The sequence below is a fragment of the Oncorhynchus tshawytscha genome, linkage group LG18, assembly GCF_018296145.1.
Source record: "Oncorhynchus tshawytscha isolate Ot180627B linkage group LG18, Otsh_v2.0, whole genome shotgun sequence".
NCBI classification, from domain to species: Eukaryota; Metazoa; Chordata; class Actinopteri; order Salmoniformes; family Salmonidae; genus Oncorhynchus; species Oncorhynchus tshawytscha.
Genome location: NC_056446.1, coordinates 2,921,113 through 2,940,367, shown reverse-complemented (window position 1 = coordinate 2,940,367; position 19,255 = coordinate 2,921,113). Strand labels below are relative to the sequence as shown.

At 43.7% G+C, this 19,255-nt stretch overlaps 2 protein-coding genes across 2 annotated transcripts in view; one reads left to right on the top strand and one right to left on the bottom strand.

Annotated features, from left to right (window-relative positions):
- Positions 1 to 19,255, top strand: part of LOC112219756 — a 466,516-nt gene that overhangs the window by 281,028 nt on the left and 166,233 nt on the right. The gene's annotated exons all lie outside the window — the stretch shown is intronic.
- LOC112217395 (rho-associated protein kinase 2) overlaps positions 1 to 19,255 on the bottom strand; it is a 51,196-nt gene that overhangs the window by 5,838 nt on the left and 26,103 nt on the right. Inside the window, exons 9-24 of the mRNA XM_024377641.2 lie at positions 15,706 to 15,812; positions 14,379 to 14,538; positions 13,842 to 14,002; positions 13,379 to 13,563; positions 11,652 to 11,721; positions 11,077 to 11,180; positions 8,631 to 8,817; positions 8,357 to 8,450; positions 8,028 to 8,122; positions 6,963 to 7,154; positions 6,066 to 6,231; positions 4,775 to 4,842; positions 4,561 to 4,649; positions 4,386 to 4,464; positions 3,998 to 4,268; positions 3,331 to 3,601 (exon numbers count right to left, since the gene is read on the bottom strand). Of these exons, the coding sequence (XP_024233409.1) occupies positions 3,331 to 3,601; positions 3,998 to 4,268; positions 4,386 to 4,464; positions 4,561 to 4,649; positions 4,775 to 4,842; positions 6,066 to 6,231; positions 6,963 to 7,154; positions 8,028 to 8,122; positions 8,357 to 8,450; positions 8,631 to 8,817; positions 11,077 to 11,180; positions 11,652 to 11,721; positions 13,379 to 13,563; positions 13,842 to 14,002; positions 14,379 to 14,538; positions 15,706 to 15,812 (2,299 nt within the window). The remainder of the gene's footprint in view (positions 1 to 3,330; positions 3,602 to 3,997; positions 4,269 to 4,385; positions 4,465 to 4,560; positions 4,650 to 4,774; positions 4,843 to 6,065; positions 6,232 to 6,962; positions 7,155 to 8,027; positions 8,123 to 8,356; positions 8,451 to 8,630; positions 8,818 to 11,076; positions 11,181 to 11,651; positions 11,722 to 13,378; positions 13,564 to 13,841; positions 14,003 to 14,378; positions 14,539 to 15,705; positions 15,813 to 19,255) is intronic.

Sequence of the window (19,255 nt, the reverse complement as noted above, 5' to 3'; positions counted from 1 at the left end):
GTATCGATAAGAGTAGCAATACCGTTAAAGTACCAGATCGATAAGCAGTATCGATAAGAGTAGTAATACCGTTAAAGTACCAGATTGATAAGCAGTATCGATAAGAGTAGTAATACCGTTAAAGTACCAGATCGATAAGCAGTATCGATAAGAGTAGCAATACCGTTAAAGTACCAGATCGATAAGCAGTATCGATAAGAGTAGTAATACCGTTAAAGTACCAGATTGATAAGCAGTATCGATAAGAGTAGTAATACCGTTCAAATCTTAACGATACCCATCCCTAGGTGAGATAAAGAGAGACTTGGGGTCAAACAGACAGGCCTGGATGTGATCTTTAAGGTCAGGGCCCTCTGTAAGGCTCACAAAATCATTTTAGACCCAAGTCACCCCCTGTACCTGAACTTTGAATTACTCCCCTCTGGGCACAGGGATAGGGCACCCCTCAGCAGGAAAAATAGAACGAGACAATCATTTGTGCCAGGTGTGATATCCCTCCTAAATAGCTCGGGCGAATGTTCCCATTGACTCCGTAAGGCCAGCAGGCTAGTCTTTTCTTCTTTTATATTTAATGTTTTATTTCTTATTTCTTACTATTATTATTTTTATTGGTATGTAACTGTTAATGAAAGTTGTATTGTCCATTTTGTTTTGTATTTAAACGTCACTTTAAATGTGTACATGACCCTACAACACAGTTTCCCCAAGGGACAATAAAGTCAGTAAGTAAGTAAGAGTATGCTGTGTTGACCAAACGGACAGACATTATATTTGCAATGAAAAGCAAATCCAATATCAGTAACACACATCTGATTTATGAATAGCTGTATATCCATCTTGTTTATTTCAACCAGGGCCATGTTCAGTAGGAAGAAAACATTTTAAAATGGGAAGGTACAACCTGAACATATCCAAAAAGAACACTGGTTTTTGCTTCTCGCTGCAAAACGTTTTGCAAAGTTGTGGATTATTGAACACAACCCAGGTTTACACACAAACCTAGCAAATCAAGGGTTCAAATAGTAATGAAAATCTATCAAATACTCTTGACACTCTAGGCACACCATATATACAGGTATATATATATATATATATATATATACATATATATATGTATATATATACATATATATATATATATATATGACAAAAAAACACACATCTACGACGAGAGACACCACAACACTACATAAAGAGAGACCTAAGACAACAACATAGCATGGCAGCAACACAACATGACAACAACATTGTAGCAACACAACATGGTAGCAGCACAAAACATGGTACAAACATTAATAGGCACAGACAACAGCACAAAAGGCAAGAAGGTAGAGACAACAATATATCATACGAAGCAGCCACAACTGTCAGTAAGATTGTCCATGATTGAGTCTTTGAATGAAGAGATGGAGATACCACTGTCCAGGTTGACTGTTTTTTGCAGCTTGTTCTCATCGCTAGCTGCAAGCGAACTGAAAAGAGGAGCAAGGGATGTGTGTGGGATGTGGGGATGTGTGTGCTTTGGGGTCCATTAACAGAATGTGACTGTCAGAATGGGTGTTGTATGTAGTTATGTCAGATAATGGGGAGTGAGGCCTTAGAGGGTTTTACAAATAAGCATTGCGATGGGTATATAGAGATGACCAGTTTCCAGAGGAGTATAGAGTGCAGTGATGTGTCCTATAAAGGAGCATTTGTGGCAAATCTGATGGCCGAATGGTAAAGAACATCTAGCCGCTGGAGAGAACCCTTGCCTGCCAATCTATAAATTCATCTCCGTAATCTAGCATGGGTAGGATGGTCATCTGAATCAGGGTTAGTTTGGCAGCTGAGGTGAAAGAGGAGCGATTACAATAGAGGAAACCAAGTCTAGATTTAACTTTGGCCTGCAGCTTTGATATGTGCTGACGGAAGGAAGGTTCATACTCCCAAGTACTTGTATGGGGTGACTACCTCAAGCTCTAAACCCTCAGAGGTAGTAATCACAGCAGTGGGGAGAGGGGCATTCTTCTTACCAAACCACATGATCTTTGTTTTGGAGGTGTCCAGAACACGGTTAAGGGTAGAGAAAGCTTATTGGACACTAAGAAATCTTTGTTGTAGAGCGTTTAACACAAAATCTGAGGAGGGGCCAGCTGGGTATAAGACTGTATCATCTGCATATAAATGGATGAGAGAGAGCTTCCTACTGCTTGAGCTATGCTGTTGATGTAAATTGAGAAGAGCGTGGGGCTTAGGATCGAGCCTTGGGGTACTCCCTTGGTGACAGGCAGTGGCTGAGACAGAAGATGTTCTGACTTTATAAACTGCACTCTTTGAGGGAGGTAGTTATCAAACCAGGCCAAAGCCCCCTCAGAGACACCAATACTCCTTAGCCAGCCCACAAGAATGGAATGGTCTACCGTATCAAAGCATTGGCCAAGTCAATATATTTCTGCCCTTCTAGAGTGGCCCCGGTCAACTGTAAGAGCTCTCAGGCCATTCCTATGTTGGCATATTGGATTTCCAACCAAAAAGCGCCCAGATTGCAGTACCTATGCCTTCCACTGGATGTCAACAGTCTTTAGAAAAGGTTCCAAGCTTGTTTTTTGAAAAATTAACAAGTCGTTGTAGTTTTTCAAGGTGTCCCTCATTAGGACTCTAGTCTTGTGGAGTGCATGAATGAGGACGCGCACTTCGTTATTTATCTCTGGTATTGAACATACTACATTCAGTCTTAAATTTGATAGTTTATTTACATATTAGGCTACCTGAGGATTGATTAGAAACGTTGTTTGACTTGTTTGGACGAAGTTTACCGATAACTTTTGCGATTCCTTTGTCTGCATGTTGAACGAGTGGAATGGGTGGATTACTGAATCAAATGCACCAACAAAACTGACTTTTTTGGGAATATAAAGAAGGACTTCATCGAACAAAACGACCATTTGTTGTGTAGACCCTTGGGATTGCAAACAGAGGAAGATCTTTAAAAGGTAAGTGATTTATTTTCGCGCTATTTCAGATTTTTGTGAAAAAAATCCAAACCAGCCTCTGCTGGTTTGAAAAATGTTTTTAATGGTGGTGTATGCGGGGCACTGTCCTCAGACAATCACATGCTATGCTTTCGCTGTAAAGCCTATTGTGAATCGGACAAAGCGGTTTGATTACCAAGGTTCTAAGCTAAAGAATGATGTATGACACTTGTATCTTCATAGCCCCAAAAGCGCATACACCGCCGATCTGGCATTCCAGGCAGGCTCAAGCAAATGCTGAAAGTATTTGAAAGATTTCCAAAACAATTTGAACCCAAGTCTGAAAGCCACCCTCTTTACCCATCAATAGTCTTACCTGGGCTTCCCTGCAGGCTGAGTCTGCTGGCGACTGGGCTGGACCTTGATGGCTCCGCGGTGGGAGGACAGGCTTGGAGAGTTGCGGGGGGAGGCGCCAGGGGAGAGTCGGGGGGAGGAGTGGGAGGCTGGCTCGGGGGCTTGGGCCACGGAGGCGGGTCCAGGGTGTTTCCTCGGGATGCGTCTGATTAGCCGGCTGACCCATCGCTGCTGCTCCTCCTGAGAGCCGGCCAATAGGAGTAGGTCTTTGGCCGTGGATATGTCGTAGTTCACTAAGGCAGGAGGTTTGAAGTTAGTGAATACACTAATACAGGAAAACAATTAATTTAAAGAAAACTGACTAATATGCTAAATGTGCTTTAACTTCACTGTCCTAATAATACAGTCGCTAAAGTGGCAATGTTCAAGGGGGACTATCATTCTAAACAGTAATTCCCATTGTTCAAAAACTCATAAATAATATTTAACCCTCGCTTGCCCACATGCCCATGAAACCCTATGAACCCAGTGGCATTCACCCACAGAAATATAAAACCTAGACAGGAAAGTGGCACATTTTGTGGCAAGTGAGCCCTCTGGGTTTAAGAACTCCACTGGGTTTATAGAGTTTTATGGAATGTGGGAGGCAAGGGAGGGTTAAATATTGTGACCATTCCCCTCTTACTGACCCCTGCAGGGGGCAATGGCCTCCTCATTCCGGTCTAAGTGGTCCTTGTGGCACTTGGTGTGGCAGCGGCGGCACTCCAGCGCGGGTGGCGGCTTGAACACGTTCCACAGGGGCCGCGTGCATGCCTCACAGCTCGACGGCAGGTGGTAGAGAGTGGGGATAAATTCGTGACCCTTGTGCTTAACGTAGGACGAGCGCTCGCCCGCCAGCGCCAGCGGCTCCACCGCAAACTCCTGCTCCCGCTTGCTCTCGCCCTCATTGGCGTAAAGGATCTGTGAGGTGGAGAGATGGAAGAGGAATAAGGAGCAGATGATATGTTACGTTTCTGTAAATGAGGATTCGGTTGAAACTCTTGAAGACAAGATATTGATGTCATTGTGAGTTGTCACCTGGAATATCCTGGGGATTTCTTTGGTGTCAGCACGGTACACGTCTGTTTGAGTGACTGGTCGGACGTGGAACAGCTTACTGCATGGAGGATAGAATGGAACAATGATAGGCATCTCAATAGAAGCAGTGAGGAAAAAAAAGGTCAAATGAGGACAAACAAGCTTTGTGACTCACTCAATGTCTAGGATCATGTAGGGGTTGGACTGCTCTCGGTCCATATCACTATTGTAGAACAAGATCTTCTTACTGCTTACCACCACGTACTGAGAGAGAGAGAGAGCAGGGAAAAAGATAAAATCACACAGTTGGACTCACGTGTCAGTGGAATAATCAATAAAGACCAATAATCAGGTACAGAATAGTCAGAGAGGCAGAAGGGGCACCATACCCTTCTATCCCATCCAAATCTCTTGGTGTTCTTCACAGGAAGTGATAGCCAGCCCTCCAGCCTGGTATCTGTTTTGCATACAGGAAACAGGAAGTACATTAATATTGCTTCATAGGAGCTTCATTACAGCTCTGTTAAATACTGCAGAGAGCTGAGGTCAGGAGCCAATCCACATGGCCCAATTCATTGTTTCAACCAGTTAAACCATTGCTGTCGAAACGTGTTGCGTGCATCATGTAATGCTCTGTAGCTAATTATTGTCTCTATAAGTTATTTACATGCCTTCCCAACAAAGGTTTTTATTTCGCTAAATTAATCTACTAATGGTGCTTGAAAGAAAAATGGCACTCTATTTCTTATCCAAAATGGTACCATTTCAAGTCAAAGTAGTGCACTATATAAGGAATAGGGGGCCATTTTAGATGCAGCTCAGGATCCCTACCCTGGAGCTATTCCAAATCGGGAAAACGTTTTGAAAGTCCACATAGTTTGAGTTGACTCAACTCAAGGTTAACAGGGGCCACACAAAGTTAGGCTGCGACTTTCCGCACACAGCTGTGAAACACCAACCACTATTACTGTAGTTGCACTGCAGAGTCACTGCCGGGAGTGTTACAGACGGACAAACTGCCGAGGCGGGATAGAGAGGGTACGTATTTTGTAGACCATGAGGGGTCACCTGCACCGCTGCGGTCAGGCTCTGGGGACGGCTGCTCATCGGTGAGGGCCAAAGGTCTGCGGCCATGTTCTAACCGCCTGTCATTTACGTCATACTCTTTCTCTTCCTCCTACTCCTCATTCTCAGAGTCGGAGCCAAAGAGAAGGTGAGCCACTCTAAAGGAGGGCTGGGTGGCAATACTGACAGATTTCTGCCTGCGCTGGTAGTGGAAGGCATATATTCGGAGGTCTGGGAGTGACCGATGAACACTACACCATCACAACAGACAGAGAGAGGGAGCGTGGGAGTGGATATCGAAGGGAAAGAAAGGGATGAGGAATTCAAGGTGTATTCAAGGCAGATGTTTTTAGGCATAGTGAAAGAAGGGGTTGGGAAGTCAATAAGGGAGTGACAGGTGGGAAAATAAAAGGAAAACTGTGTTGCGACAGAGAGATAGGGAAGGATAGAGGGCTTGTTCAGTGCTTTGACTTGAATGTTAAATATGAATGATTTAAAGCTCAAGTTAAAACACTGAACATTTGAGTACATGAAGGTAACACCTGCCTATTAAAGGTTTCCATTTGAAGAGTTAAGTGGCCAGTGTTAAAGTAAGGGGTGAGAGGCCGGTCTTACCTGGGTAACCGCTGTCGTCCATGTCGTTACTGCTGCTGATGCTGGTGGAGTCCATAGAGTGGATGCTAAGAGAGGTCAGCTGACAGCGCAGCTGCTCAATGTCACTGTCCTTACTGTCCAAGGCCATCTGGAGCTCCATGCGCACCTGGCTCTCGTCTGATAACACCTACAGTACAGATGGAAATCAGAGGAGGTTGCTGGCACCTTAAATGGGGAGGACAGGCTCACGGTAACGGCTGGAGAGGAATAAGTAGATAAGTGGTTTTCATGTGTTTCCATGTGTTTGATGCCATTCCATTACCACGAGTCTGCCCTCCCCTCAGCAGCCTCCACTGATGGAAACACACATGCACACACTTTTAGCTGAAGCATCAAGTAGGTAGTATTTACTGGTGTCTTTATATCGATGTGACTTTGGGAGGCCATTCCAGCCAACTGGCCTCACTTTGTTCCCACAGGACTGCCTAGTAATAAGAAAATGAAATGCTCTCATAGTAAAATGTTCACAGCAACGAGTGGTTGTGTGATGGTTAGTATTTTATTTATTTAACCTTTATTTAACTAGGCAAGTCAGTTTAGAACAATTTCTTATTTACAATGATGGCCTACCCCGGCCAAACCCTTACGACGCTGGGCCGATTGTGCGCCGCCCTGTGGGACTCTCAATCACGGCCGGTTGTGATACAGCCTGGAATCTAACCAGGGTCTGTTGTGACGCCTCTAGCACTGAGATGCAGTGCCTTAGACCACTGTGCCACTCGGAAGCCCAACCTAGTACAAGGTTGTGGTTGTGTGATGGTTAGTTTAAGGTTGTGGTTGTGCTTTGGTTGGACTGACTACCTGTTTAAGTGGTTGCATGATGGTTAGTGTAAGGTTGTGGTTATGTTATAGACTGACCGCCTGCATATCGTTTATCTCTCTTTGGTACTTTATGATGGTGCTGTTGAGTTTCTCCTTCTCCGATCTCAGCTCCAGCTGTAGCTTCCTGTTCTCCTTCTCCTTCCTGCGCATGTCCAGGGTGTCATCGTGGCGGTGACCCGCACGCATCGTCTCCCTCCGGTTCATGATTTCAGACAGCTTGTTGACCGCCTGGTGGATACAGCCATACATATAAACAATATGTTATGGGGATGGAATGGAAAGCACACCGCAACATACACTGAGTGTACAAAACATTAGGAACACCTTCCTAATATTTGCACTTAGAACAGCCTCAATTTGTTGGGACACGGACTCCACAAGGTGTCAAAATCGTTCCACAGGGATGCTGGCCCATGTTGACTCCAATGCGTCCCACAGTTGTGTCAAGTTGTCTGGAAGTTCTTTGGGTGGTGGACAGTTCTTGATACACGGGAAAACATTAGAGCGTGATACACCCAACAGCAGTTCCTGACACACTCAAACCGGTACACCTGGCACCTGCTACCATAACCCGTTGAAAGGCACTTAAATATTTTGTCTTGCCCATCACCCTCTGAATGGCACACACACAATCCATGTCTCAATTGTCTTAAAAATCCTTCTTAAACCTGCCTCCTCCCCTTCATCTACATCAATAAGGGATCACCTGCTTTCACCTGGATTCATGGAAAGACCAGTGTTTTGTACACTCAGTGTATATTCTCAATGAAAAATACCTTATGGGCTGGTTACCCGGACACACGATTCAGGCAAGTCCTGGAACAAAAGGCGCTTTTGATGGAGATTCTAGGAAACTGACTCTATATATTGCATAATATGTAACATTTTAGTTTTTGTATCTGTTCTGCTGAACTCAGGAACATGAACCCCCGATACTTTGTACTCCAGGACCTAACGTGTTATGCTAACCATTACCCATACCAATAACGTGGTCTTGGTTGGGAAAGGGCGACACGACTTTTACAGCGACACTATTTGTAGCTAACCAGTGCTTTCTAGCCAGATAGCTCATATGTGATACACATCCAAACAGTCCCTCACCTGTATCTTAAGTGTTCTCTCCGTCTGCAGATTCTTCTCGAAGGACATCTTCACACTGTTCATATGTCTCTCCTCCTCCCTGGCCTTCTGGAGCTCTGAACAAAACCAATACCAAACCTTCTGATAACATCCCTGGAACAATCTGGCCAAACATTCCGATCACCACATCCGGTAACATTCTGGATACTGTGAGGACCTTGAGAGCACATGGACTCCTCCATCACCAAAACAAGAACAAGCATTCCCACAACATTTCTGGAACATTCTGGACACTGTGGACCTGGGCTCAAAGTAGGAAGGGCGAGTGGAGGAGGGGGGGGGATACTCACGTTGCTGCATCTCCTTCAGTTGGTTATTGAGCTCCTCTTTCTCATTGGCCAGGTTGGCCACGTCCACGGTCAGGGTGCGGTTGGACTCCTCCAACTGTAGGGGGCCACAGATGATAGGTGAGCATTACAGACACCAAGTACAGGTCTCAAACGTATTCAGTGACACCCTCTCTTTGACAACATTCTTATTTGACTGACTAAACTCAAGCCTCAGTCTCTCTCCCTCTCTCTTCCTCCCCGCTCTGTCTCTCGCTCCAACCCATCCCCCCCTCACCGAGCCGATGGTGGCCTCCTTGTCCCCTAGCTCCTGCCTGTGTCGGGCCATCATGTCCTTGATCTCCAGCTCCTTCATGATCTTCTCCTTCTCCAGATCGGAGTACTGCTCCTCTGCGATGGAGCGCGCCAGCTGTTCAGAGTCCACCTTGGTTAGGCTCACCCCCAGCTGTGCTGCCAGGGAATCCCTGTGGGAAGGAAGACCCGGAATAGCAGGGAATGTGGGGATTTGGAAAAATACTGACACTAGTGTGGGAAAATGACTGAATCTAGTCCAGTGCTTAATGTCAGAGCAGTCGCTGGAAGGCCAAAAAGGAAATCCCGAAATACCAGGAAAATCCTGGTCTGGTGCAATCTATGCAGTATATATGGGAAAATGAAGCTAATGACATCAGTGTCCTGTACTGTATGTCGGGACGGTCACTTGACCTAGGAATACATTAATCTTGCATTGCCAAACGTTGTAATAGGAGAAGGCTGGCCTAGGAGAAGGTCTTAGTACACTACAGGTCAAAAGTTTGCTGTCACTTAGAAATGTCCTTGTTTTTGAAAGGAAAGCAATTTTTTTGTCCATTAAAATAACATAAAATTGATCAGAAATACAGTGTAGACACTGTAAATGTTGTAAATGACTATTGTAGCTGGAAACAGCTGATTTTTTTCATATATATTTTTTAAATTCTTTATTTAATTTTCTTCTCCTCTTTCTATTCTGGTTAGGGCCAGTTTGTGCTGTTCTTGGCAATTTCTTGCATGGAATAGCCTTACTTTCTCAGAACAAGAATAGACTGACGAGTTTCAGAAGAAAGTGTCTTTGTTTCTAGCCATTTTGAGCCTGTAACCAAACCCACAATTGCTGATGCTCCAGACACTCAACTAGTCGAAAGAAGTCCAGTTTAATTGCATCTTTTATATCAGTACACCAGTTTTCAGCTGTGCTAACATAATTGCAAAAGGGTTTTCTAATGATCAATTAGACTTTTAAAATGATAAACCTGGATTAGCTAACACAACAAGCCATTGGAAGTGATGGTTGCTGATAACGGGCCTATGTAAATGACAATAGTCATTTACAACATTAACAATGTCTACACTATAGTCTACACTATATTTCTAAACAGTGTCTACACTATATTTCTAAACAATGTCTACACTATATTTCTAACATCGATTTCATGTTATTGTAATGGACAAAAAACCATGTGCTTTTCTTCAAAAACAAGGACATTTCTAAGTGACCCCAAACTTTTGAACGGTAGCGTATATCAATGAGTTCCATTTTCACTTCTATTTTAGGTGCAGTCAAGTCATAAAAGTGATATTAGTGTGTTTTATATACAGTATATTTCCACACAATGAGGATAGAATAATATTGTGAAATTGTGAAAATTATGATAATGTCCTTTTAGTATAATAGTCTAAGAGCTGTTTAGTGTCAGCCTGTTTTGGTGGGATGGCGTTTTGGCCTGCCTGGTGACATCACCAGGTGGTAAATTAGTTAAGACGAATAAGAGAGTTCTCTGCCAATAACAGCTAGTTTTCAGTTTTCCCCTCCCACCATTTTAATTGAAAACAATGACAGTAAGGTACTTAAAAAAAATAGATACCTTTATTTAACTAGGCATGTCAGTATAAGAACAAATTCTTATTTTCAATGACAGCCTAGGAACAGTGGGTTAACTGCCTTGTTCAGGGGCAGAATGACAGATTTGTACCTTGTCAGCTCGGGGCTTTGATCTTGCACCCTTTCAGTTACTAGTCCAACGCTCTAACCACTAGGCTACGCTGCTGCCTCTTAATTATTACCCAGAAATGATTTGATATTGAGATAAAATGAGATCTCCGGGCTGGCTGTAACAGGAGTTTAGAGCTTAAAGTCTGTCTGTGTGACTTTACAGTGTGTGCTAATAATCAAACATCTTGTGTAATTTGGTCAGATTCTCGAAGATCATTGTGTTTGTGATATGGTGATTGATGGCACATCACCTGTAGACTAGGCATCACAAGAGGTTAGGTTACGCTCTGATCACATTACCTGCAGTATTGTCAGGCTATCATTTCACCATGATAAGGATGAAACACATTATTACATGAGGCTACAGCTAATCACTTGTGGACAGACTACTTAAACACAAGTGGTACCATGTATGTTTACGTGGTCTGTCCATGAGAGATTAACTTTGTGCTAATGCCACTAATCTCCAAGAGCTTGTTAGAAGTGCTTCTTTCCAGCATGGGTCCAGCAACTACAATGGATGTGTAACCAGGCCAGTGCAGTACAGCTGGGCTCAGTGGTGTGAACAAGGATATAATTGAGTTTCAGGTAGGGTTGTAAAATTACGATAACTTTCCCAGGGTTTCCAGAAATCACAGTTTTGGGAAAACGTACAGGAATTTCGCAACCCTAGTGTCAAGGCACAGTTTATGGTCGGATCCTGTTCCAGTACCTTTCCTCCTGGTACTCCTCCAGTCTCTGCAGAATGTCCTTATACAGCTTGTTCCTCTCATCACACTCCTCCTTCAGCTCCCGGATCTGGGTCTTGTACAGGGTCTGGCACAGAGGACATCCACGTCAACACACACCAACTATCATACAGTGGGGCAAAAAAGTATTTAGTCAGCCACCAATTGTGCAAGTTCTCCCACTTAAAAAGATGAGAGAGGCCTGTAATTTTCATCATAGGTACACTTCAACTATGACAGACAAAATGAGCCAAAAAAAAATCCACAAAATCACATTGTAGGATTTTTAATGAATTTATTTGCAAATGGCATGCTATTCCCTATGTAGTGCACTACTTTTGACCAGGGTCAATAGGGATAGGGTGCCATTTGGGACATAGCAAACACTGTAAAGCAGAATTACTAGACCGAGAAACTACTAAATATAGTCTTTCTTAGGGTTGCAAAAACTCTGGTAACAAAAATTCCCAGCTGTATTCTAACCAGGATTTCTTGTAAACCTGGGACTTTTGGGAAAATCTTTCCACACATTGGGAGAGTGACTAGAACTCAACAGTACCGTGAAATACTGTTCAGCCTCCAGCTGGTCCTTCATCTCCTTCAGCTGTCCGTCAGTCTCCTGTCTCTCCCTGTGATTGGGGAAAAGGACTGTCAATCACTGCGATGTCAAATCAATCTAAAACAAACAACACACAACTCCCAACATGTAGTGCCTGGGGAAGACAGAAATGAGTAACATTGATTGGCCATCACATCCTCTCTCTCACACACACATACAGTGCTTTTGGAAAGTATTCAGACTCCTGGACTTTTCCCACATTTAGTTACGTTACAGCCTTATTCTAAAATGGATTAAATATATAAAACTCCTCATCAACCTACACACAATACCCCATAATGACAAAGCAAAAAATGTTTTTTGGAATTGTTTGCAAATTTATTTGAAAAAAAAAGGAAATATGACATTTACATAATTATTCAAACACTTTACTCAATACTTTGTTGAAGCACCTTTGGCAGCAATTACAGCCTCAAGTTTTCTTGGGTATGACACTACAAGCTTGGCACACCTGTATTTGGGGAGTTTCTCCAATTCTTCTCTGCAGATCCTCTCAAGCTCTGTCAGGTTGGATGGGGAGTGTTGCTGCACAGCTATTTTCAGTTTTCTCCAGAGATGTTTGATCAAGTTCAAGTCCGGGCTCTGGCTGGGCCACTCAAGGACATTCAGAGACTTGTCCTGAATCCACTCCTGCTTTGTCTTGGCTGTGTGCTTAGGGTTGTTGTCCTGATGGAAGGTGAACCTTCGCCCCAGTCTGAGGTCCTGAGCACTCTGGAGCAGGTTTTCATTAAGGATCTCTCCATACTTTGCTCCGTTCATCTTTGCCTGAATCCTGACTAGTCTCCCAGTCCCTGCCGCTGAAAAACACCCCACAGCATGATGCTGCCACCATCATGCTTCACCGTTGGGATGGTGCCAGGTTTCCTCCAGACGTGATGCTTGGCATTCAGGCCGAAGAGTTCAATCTTGGTTACATCAGACCAGAGAATCTTGTTTCTCATGGTCAGAGTCTTTAGGTGCCTTTTGGCAAACTCCAAGCGGGCTGTCATGTGCCTTTTACTGAGGAGTGGCTTCTGTCCAGCAACTCTACCATAAAGGCCTGATTGGTAGGGTGCTGCAGAGATGGTTGTCCTTCTGGAAGGTTCTCCCATCTCCACAGTGGAACTCTAGAGATCTGTCAGAGTGACCATCGAGTTCTTTGGTCCCTGACTTGGTGGTTCCAAACTTCTTCTATTTAAGAATTATGGAGGCCACTGTGTTGTTTTTGGGACGTTCAATGCTGCAGAAATGTTTGGTAACCTTCCCCAGATCTGTGCCTCCTGTCAATCCTGTCTTGGAGCTCTACGGACAATTCCTTCAACTTAATGGCTTGGTTTTTCCTCTGACATGCACTATCAACTGTGGGATCTTATATAGACCGGTGGGTGCCTTTCAAATCATGTCCAATTCATTGAATTTATCACAGGTGGACTCCACTCAAGTTGTAGAAACATCTCAAGGATGATCACCTGAGCTCAATGTCGAGTCTCATAGCAAAGGGTCTGAACATTATGTGAATAAGTTATTGTGTGTAGATTGATGAAGAAAAAACAATTTAATAAACGTTTGACTAAGGCTGTAACCTAACAAAATGTGGAAAAAGGGGTCTGAATCCTTTCCAAAGCCAGCTCAACGGTGCATATGTGTTTATAAAGCATGTGTGTGTGTGCTCGCGTTATCCCCTCTACCCGCGTAGCTCCTGGTTCTGTTTCTCCAGGCTGTGCTTCATGTCTAGCAGGTGGTTGAGCTCCTGCTTCAGCTGCTTCTCCGAGGAGCACAGAGCAGTCACCTGCTGGGTCTGGACATTCAGGTCGTTCTGGCTCAGCATGCGCTTTTTCTCCTCCTGCTCCATACACAGGCTCAGGTTCTTCACCTTGAGTGAGGAGAAATGAGACAGTGTGAGAGTGAGTGAGTGTGAGAGAGTGAGAGATGGTGAGGTTAGTTTCGGGTAAAGACAGCACCAAGACCTTTTCTTGCAGCTAATAGAACAGCCAGAGAGAAATCTTCCCGAAACACACAAATAAAGACACACACGCACACACCTTTACACACAAAGACGCACAATGAATGTAGAGACAATCAGAGACTTGTACCCCTCCCCACACACACACACACACACACACACACATACAACCCTGAACCCCCCCACACCTCCTCAGCGAGTTTGTCCTTGTGCGTGCGCAGCTCGTCCAGTTTGTGCTCAGCCTGCTTGTAGTCACAGTCCAGCATGGAGTGCTCCTTCTCCAGGAGCAGCAGCCTGGACGCCAACTGCAGCTTGTGGCTCCGCTCCTCCTGCAGCGTCCGCTCCATCCCTCACAAACGTAAGAAGGAGACAATGTTATGATAATAATAGACAATTGTATAATATGGACGCCAGATGTTTCCCAATTTTGTTGCAGACCTGAACTAGCTGATCTTATTCACCTATTCAAGGACTTGGTGATTCGTTGACAAGTTGATTCAAAAGTGCTAGGATAGATGGAACAGCTGGGGGTCCCAGAGGAGAGGTTTGAAAAGTCCTGGTTTAGCCAACACGTTTATCCAGATTGTCATTATTGGCAGTGACACATACTCACTAGGTGGGGCACATTTTCCCCCTGCTTCTTGTTGTAACGTATATTTTTCTCTTATGCTCCATTTCACTAATCTATCAATTCCCAAACACCCCTACCCTTTCTCCCCCCTCACCTTTCAGGGCCTCAGACTTGGCTTCTTCGATGGACTCGTAGATCTGGTTCTTGTCAGCTAGGCGGGTCTTGGTGACCTTGTGCTCTGCCCGCTCCGCGTCAAAGCTCTGCTGCAGTGACTTGAGCTTGAATGCCAGGTCAATCTCCTGGTTGCTCTTCTCCTAATGGACCCAACCAGAGGTCAAAGGTCAGCTGTGTATGTGTGTCTCAGGATAAAGAGGGGACAGTTGCCCAATACCAAATTGATTGCCACTGTGAGAGATCTAAGAGGACTTGAGATAATTTGATCTAATATATCAATAGAAGATCTACGGTGCCTTCAGAAAGTATTCACATCCCTTGACTTTTCCACATTTTGTTGTGTTACAGCTCGAATTTTAAAAATATTAAATTGTGGCACTGATCTACACCCAATACCCCAGGGATCATCAACTAGATTCAGCCGTGGGTCAGTATTTTTTCTGGAGCAGAGGGTCGGGGGGCCGGAACATAATTACAAATCATTTGTTGACTGCAAATTGACTTGCAAGAAGCCCAAACAGAATGTTTGACTAAAACATCATCATTTCAAACCACACATTTGTATGCGATCACGTGTCTCTCTATTATGCGTGGTAATGCCTGGGGACAGATTTCTTTAAATCACTTGGAGCTGATTTCCTGGTGTTTTTACAGTCTTTTATATCCAGCAATTAAAATCCCCCCCAAAAACACATACATATTATTTTTTTATTTTGCTCAGAAAACTTGCGGTGCCATAAAAACAACCCGCGGACCAAATTCGTCGCACGGGCTACCAGTTGGGGGACCCTGCAATACCCCACAATGTGAAAGTGTAATTATGTTTTAAGAATTTTTTGGGAAACTAGTTAACAATAAAAAACTGAAATGTCTTGAGTCTGTAATTATTCAACCCCTTTGTTATACAAGCCTAAATAAGTTCGGGAGTAAAATTTGGCTTAACAAGTCACATTATAAGATGAATTGACGCTCTATGAAATAATAGTGTTTAACATGATTTTCATCTCTGCACCCCACCCACACATACAGTGCCTTGCGAAAGTATTCGGCCCCCTTGAACTTTGCGACCTTTTGCCACATTTCAGGCTTCAAACATAAAGATATAAAACTGTATTTTTTTGTGAAGAATCAACAACAAGTGGGACACAATCATGAAGTGGAACGACATTTATTGGATATTTCAAACTTTTTAACAAATCAAAAACTGAAAAATTGGGCGTGCAAAATTATGATTATAATTAGCCTTCGCTGTTTCAGTCAATTGTCTTCTGTTTGGTGCATAATGTTTCACGACCCAGCCCTCTTACCTTTTCCATGTCAGTGAGCCTATGCTGTAGCTGCCTCTTCTCCATCTGTGAATTGGAGAGAGAACCCTTCACATGCTTCACCTCCGCCTCCAGAACCTGGATATGCCCTGAGAGAGAGGGAAGATAAAGAATAGCAAGAGAGAGAGTGAGGGAAGTAGGGACGAGAGTAAAGGTGGAGAAAGCGAGAGAGAAAATGACATGGAGAAACACAGGTACAGAAATAGGGAGAAAGGGAGTGAGAGAGACAGAGATTAGTATCATTTTGAGGTATCTGTGAGGCAGAGGTGGCACCACAGGTCCCAGAATGGTGTGGCGGAAAAACAATTCTGGGGCACATAGTTTTTTTCTGATCTTGTAATCTAACCATTGCAGATGAAGAAGGCCGACATAGGCCTGTTTCAAATGGTCCTTTCGGAAATCATGTAGCGGCCTCCCCTGAATGAACGCAAAGACCAATGTTACCAAATTTTCCAAAACAGAGTCCATCTATAAGGGTGACATGCTCCCAGGCAGACCTGGGTCCTATTTATGCTTGGTTAAACTTGCCTAATGTAATATAACCAATGGAATGGTTCCAAAAGTGCAAAACTATGCCCCTCATGTCACAATGGAACCAACGGAATGGTTCCAAAGTGCCCACAGTTAAACCCACAGTTCAACCTGTCCAAATCTGAAACAACAACCCTATCACTTGTCTCCAGGGGTGTTTTGACTGTCCTATATGGGAGGTATTTGAGTTGTTGATGTTGATGTCCTTTCAGACTATGTAAACTTCTGTGTTGAGTCAGTTGTGCCTACTAAAACCTGTAAAATCCTCCCTAACAAGCCTTGGGTATAAAAACAAATCTAAAATCACTACTTAATAGGAAGAAGGCGGTTTATGCTGAGGATGATAGACACTCTTTAAGAGATGTACAACGTGAGATCAAAAGACAGATACCAGTGGACAAGGAGGCATGCAAGCAAAGGGTGCAGAGGACCCTCTCCTCAGCAAACTCAAGGGTGGCCTGGCAAGGGATTAAATCCATGGCTAACACCCCCCACAAAGACAGGGTAAAAACCCAGTGCTGACCTTGGGAGACATGAGGGTTGTCAAACAGGCTGATGTTGTTAAACAGATGTTTTGAAGTTGTTCAGGGGATGTAATGCACACAAAAGCCCAGGCCCAGACAAAATACGTGGACATGTTTTAAAGCACTGTGCTGAACAATTGGTGTTTTTACAGACATTTTCCAATCTTCGCTCGACCAGCAACATGTACCAGTATTGTGGAAAAACTCAATAATTATACCCATTCCTAAAGCATCTAATCCCTACTGAATGACTACCGCCCTGCTGCCTTGACATCCTTAGTAATGAAATGCCTTGAGATAATTGTGAAAAGTCATGTTCTCAGCTCCACCCAGAAGCTCCTTGACCCGTTTCAGTTTGCCTATCAGCCAAGCAGAGGAGTGGATGATGCCATTCTTACTATTCTCAACATGGTCCTAGGTTTTGGCCTTTCTAGGGAGTTTTTCCTAGCCACCGTGCTTCTACACCTGCATTGCCTGCTGTTTGGGGTTTTAGGCTGGGTTTCTGTACAGTACTTTGATATATCAGCTGATGTAAGAAGGGCTATATAAATCAATTTGATTTGAAATAAATTTGATTCTATAGACATCTAGAGTGTGCTAAATCCCATGTCAGGATTTTGTTTGTTGACTTTTCTTCTGCCTTCAACACAATCCAGCCTTACATTCTGCCACAGAGACTCATTCGGGACTTCTCCCTTAGATGGAGGTATGGTTTTGCGGCTGTTGGACTTCCTGAGCCAGAGGTCACAGTGAGTCAAAATTGCCCCCCCCCACGTGTCAGACATACACACCACTAACACAGGCTCTCACCAGGGATGTGCTCCGTCTCCACTCCTGTATATTGTGTACACTAATAGTTGTAATAGTTCCCATCCTGACAGACACCTCATTAAGTTCGCTGATGACACTGCCTTGATCACACTCTTGTATGATGATGAGGAACATCATAGCCTGGTCCTAAATTACTTTGTAGAGTGGTGTGACAAATCACACTTGGTCTTCAATACCAACAAGACTACAGAGAAGGTGCATATACTTCAGGAAGTATACAACACCCACAGTTGAAGTCGGAAGTTTACATATACCTTAGCCAAATACATTTAAACTTTTTCACAATTCCTGACATTTAATCCTAAAAAAATTCCCTGTCTTAGGTCAGTTAGATCACCACTTTATTTTAAGAATATGAAATGTCAGAATAATAGAGAGAGTGATTTATTTCGGCTTTTATTTCTTTCATCACATTCCCAGTGGGTCAGACGTTTACATACACTCCATTAGTATTTGGTAACATTGCCTTTAAATTGTTTAACTTGCATCAATTGTTTAGGGGTAGCTTTCCACAAGCTTCCCACAATAAGTTTGTGAATTTTGGCCCATTCCTCCTGACAGAGCTGGTGTAACTGAGTCAGGTTTGTAGGCCTCCTTGCTCACACACACTTTTCTATAGGATTGAGGTCGGGGCTTTGTGATGGCCATTTCAATACCGTGACTTTGTTGTCCTTAAGCCATTTTGCCCCAACTTTGGAAGTATGTTTGGGTTCAATGTCCATTTGGAAGACCCATTTGCGACCAAGCTTTCAACTTCCTGACTGATGTCTTGAGATGTTGATTCAATATATCCACATAATTCCCCTTCCTCATTATGCTATCCATTTTGTGAAGTGCATCAGTCCCTCCTGCAGCAAAGCACCCCCACAACATGATGCTGCCAACCCGTGCTTCACGGTTGGGATGGGGTTCTTCGGCTTGCAAGCATCCCCTTTTCCTCCAAACATAACGATGGTCATTATTACCAAACAGTTCTATTTTTTTTCTCCATCAGACCAGAGGACCCCATGTGCAGTTGCAAACCGTAGTCTGGCATTTTTATGGCGGTTTTGGAGCAGTGTCTTCTTTCTTGCTGAGTTGCCTTTCAGGTTATGTCGATATAGGACTCGTTTTACTGTGGATATAGATACTTTTGTACCCGTTTCCTCCAGCATCTTCACAAGGTCCTTTGCTGTTGTTCTTAGATAGATTTGCACCTTTCGCACCAAGGTACGTTCATCTCTAGGAGACAGAACGCGTCTCCTTCCTGAGCGGAATGACGGCTACGTGGTCCCATGGTGTTTATACTTGCGTATTATTGTACAGATGAACGTGGTACCTTCAGGCATTTGAAAATTGCTCCCAAGGATGAACCAGACTTGTGGAGGTCTACAATTTATTCTGAGATCTTAGCTTATTTCTTTTGATTTTCCCATGATGCCAAGCAAAGAGGCACCAAGTTTGAAAGTAGGCCTTGAAATACATCCACAGGTACACCTCGAATTGACTTAAATTATATCAATTCGCCTATCAGACGCTTCTAAAGCCATGACATCATTTTCTGGAATTTTCCAAGCTGTTTAAAGGCACAGTCAACTTAGTGTATGTAAAGTTCTGACCCATTGGAATTTTGATACAGTGAATTATAAGTGAAATAATCTATGTGT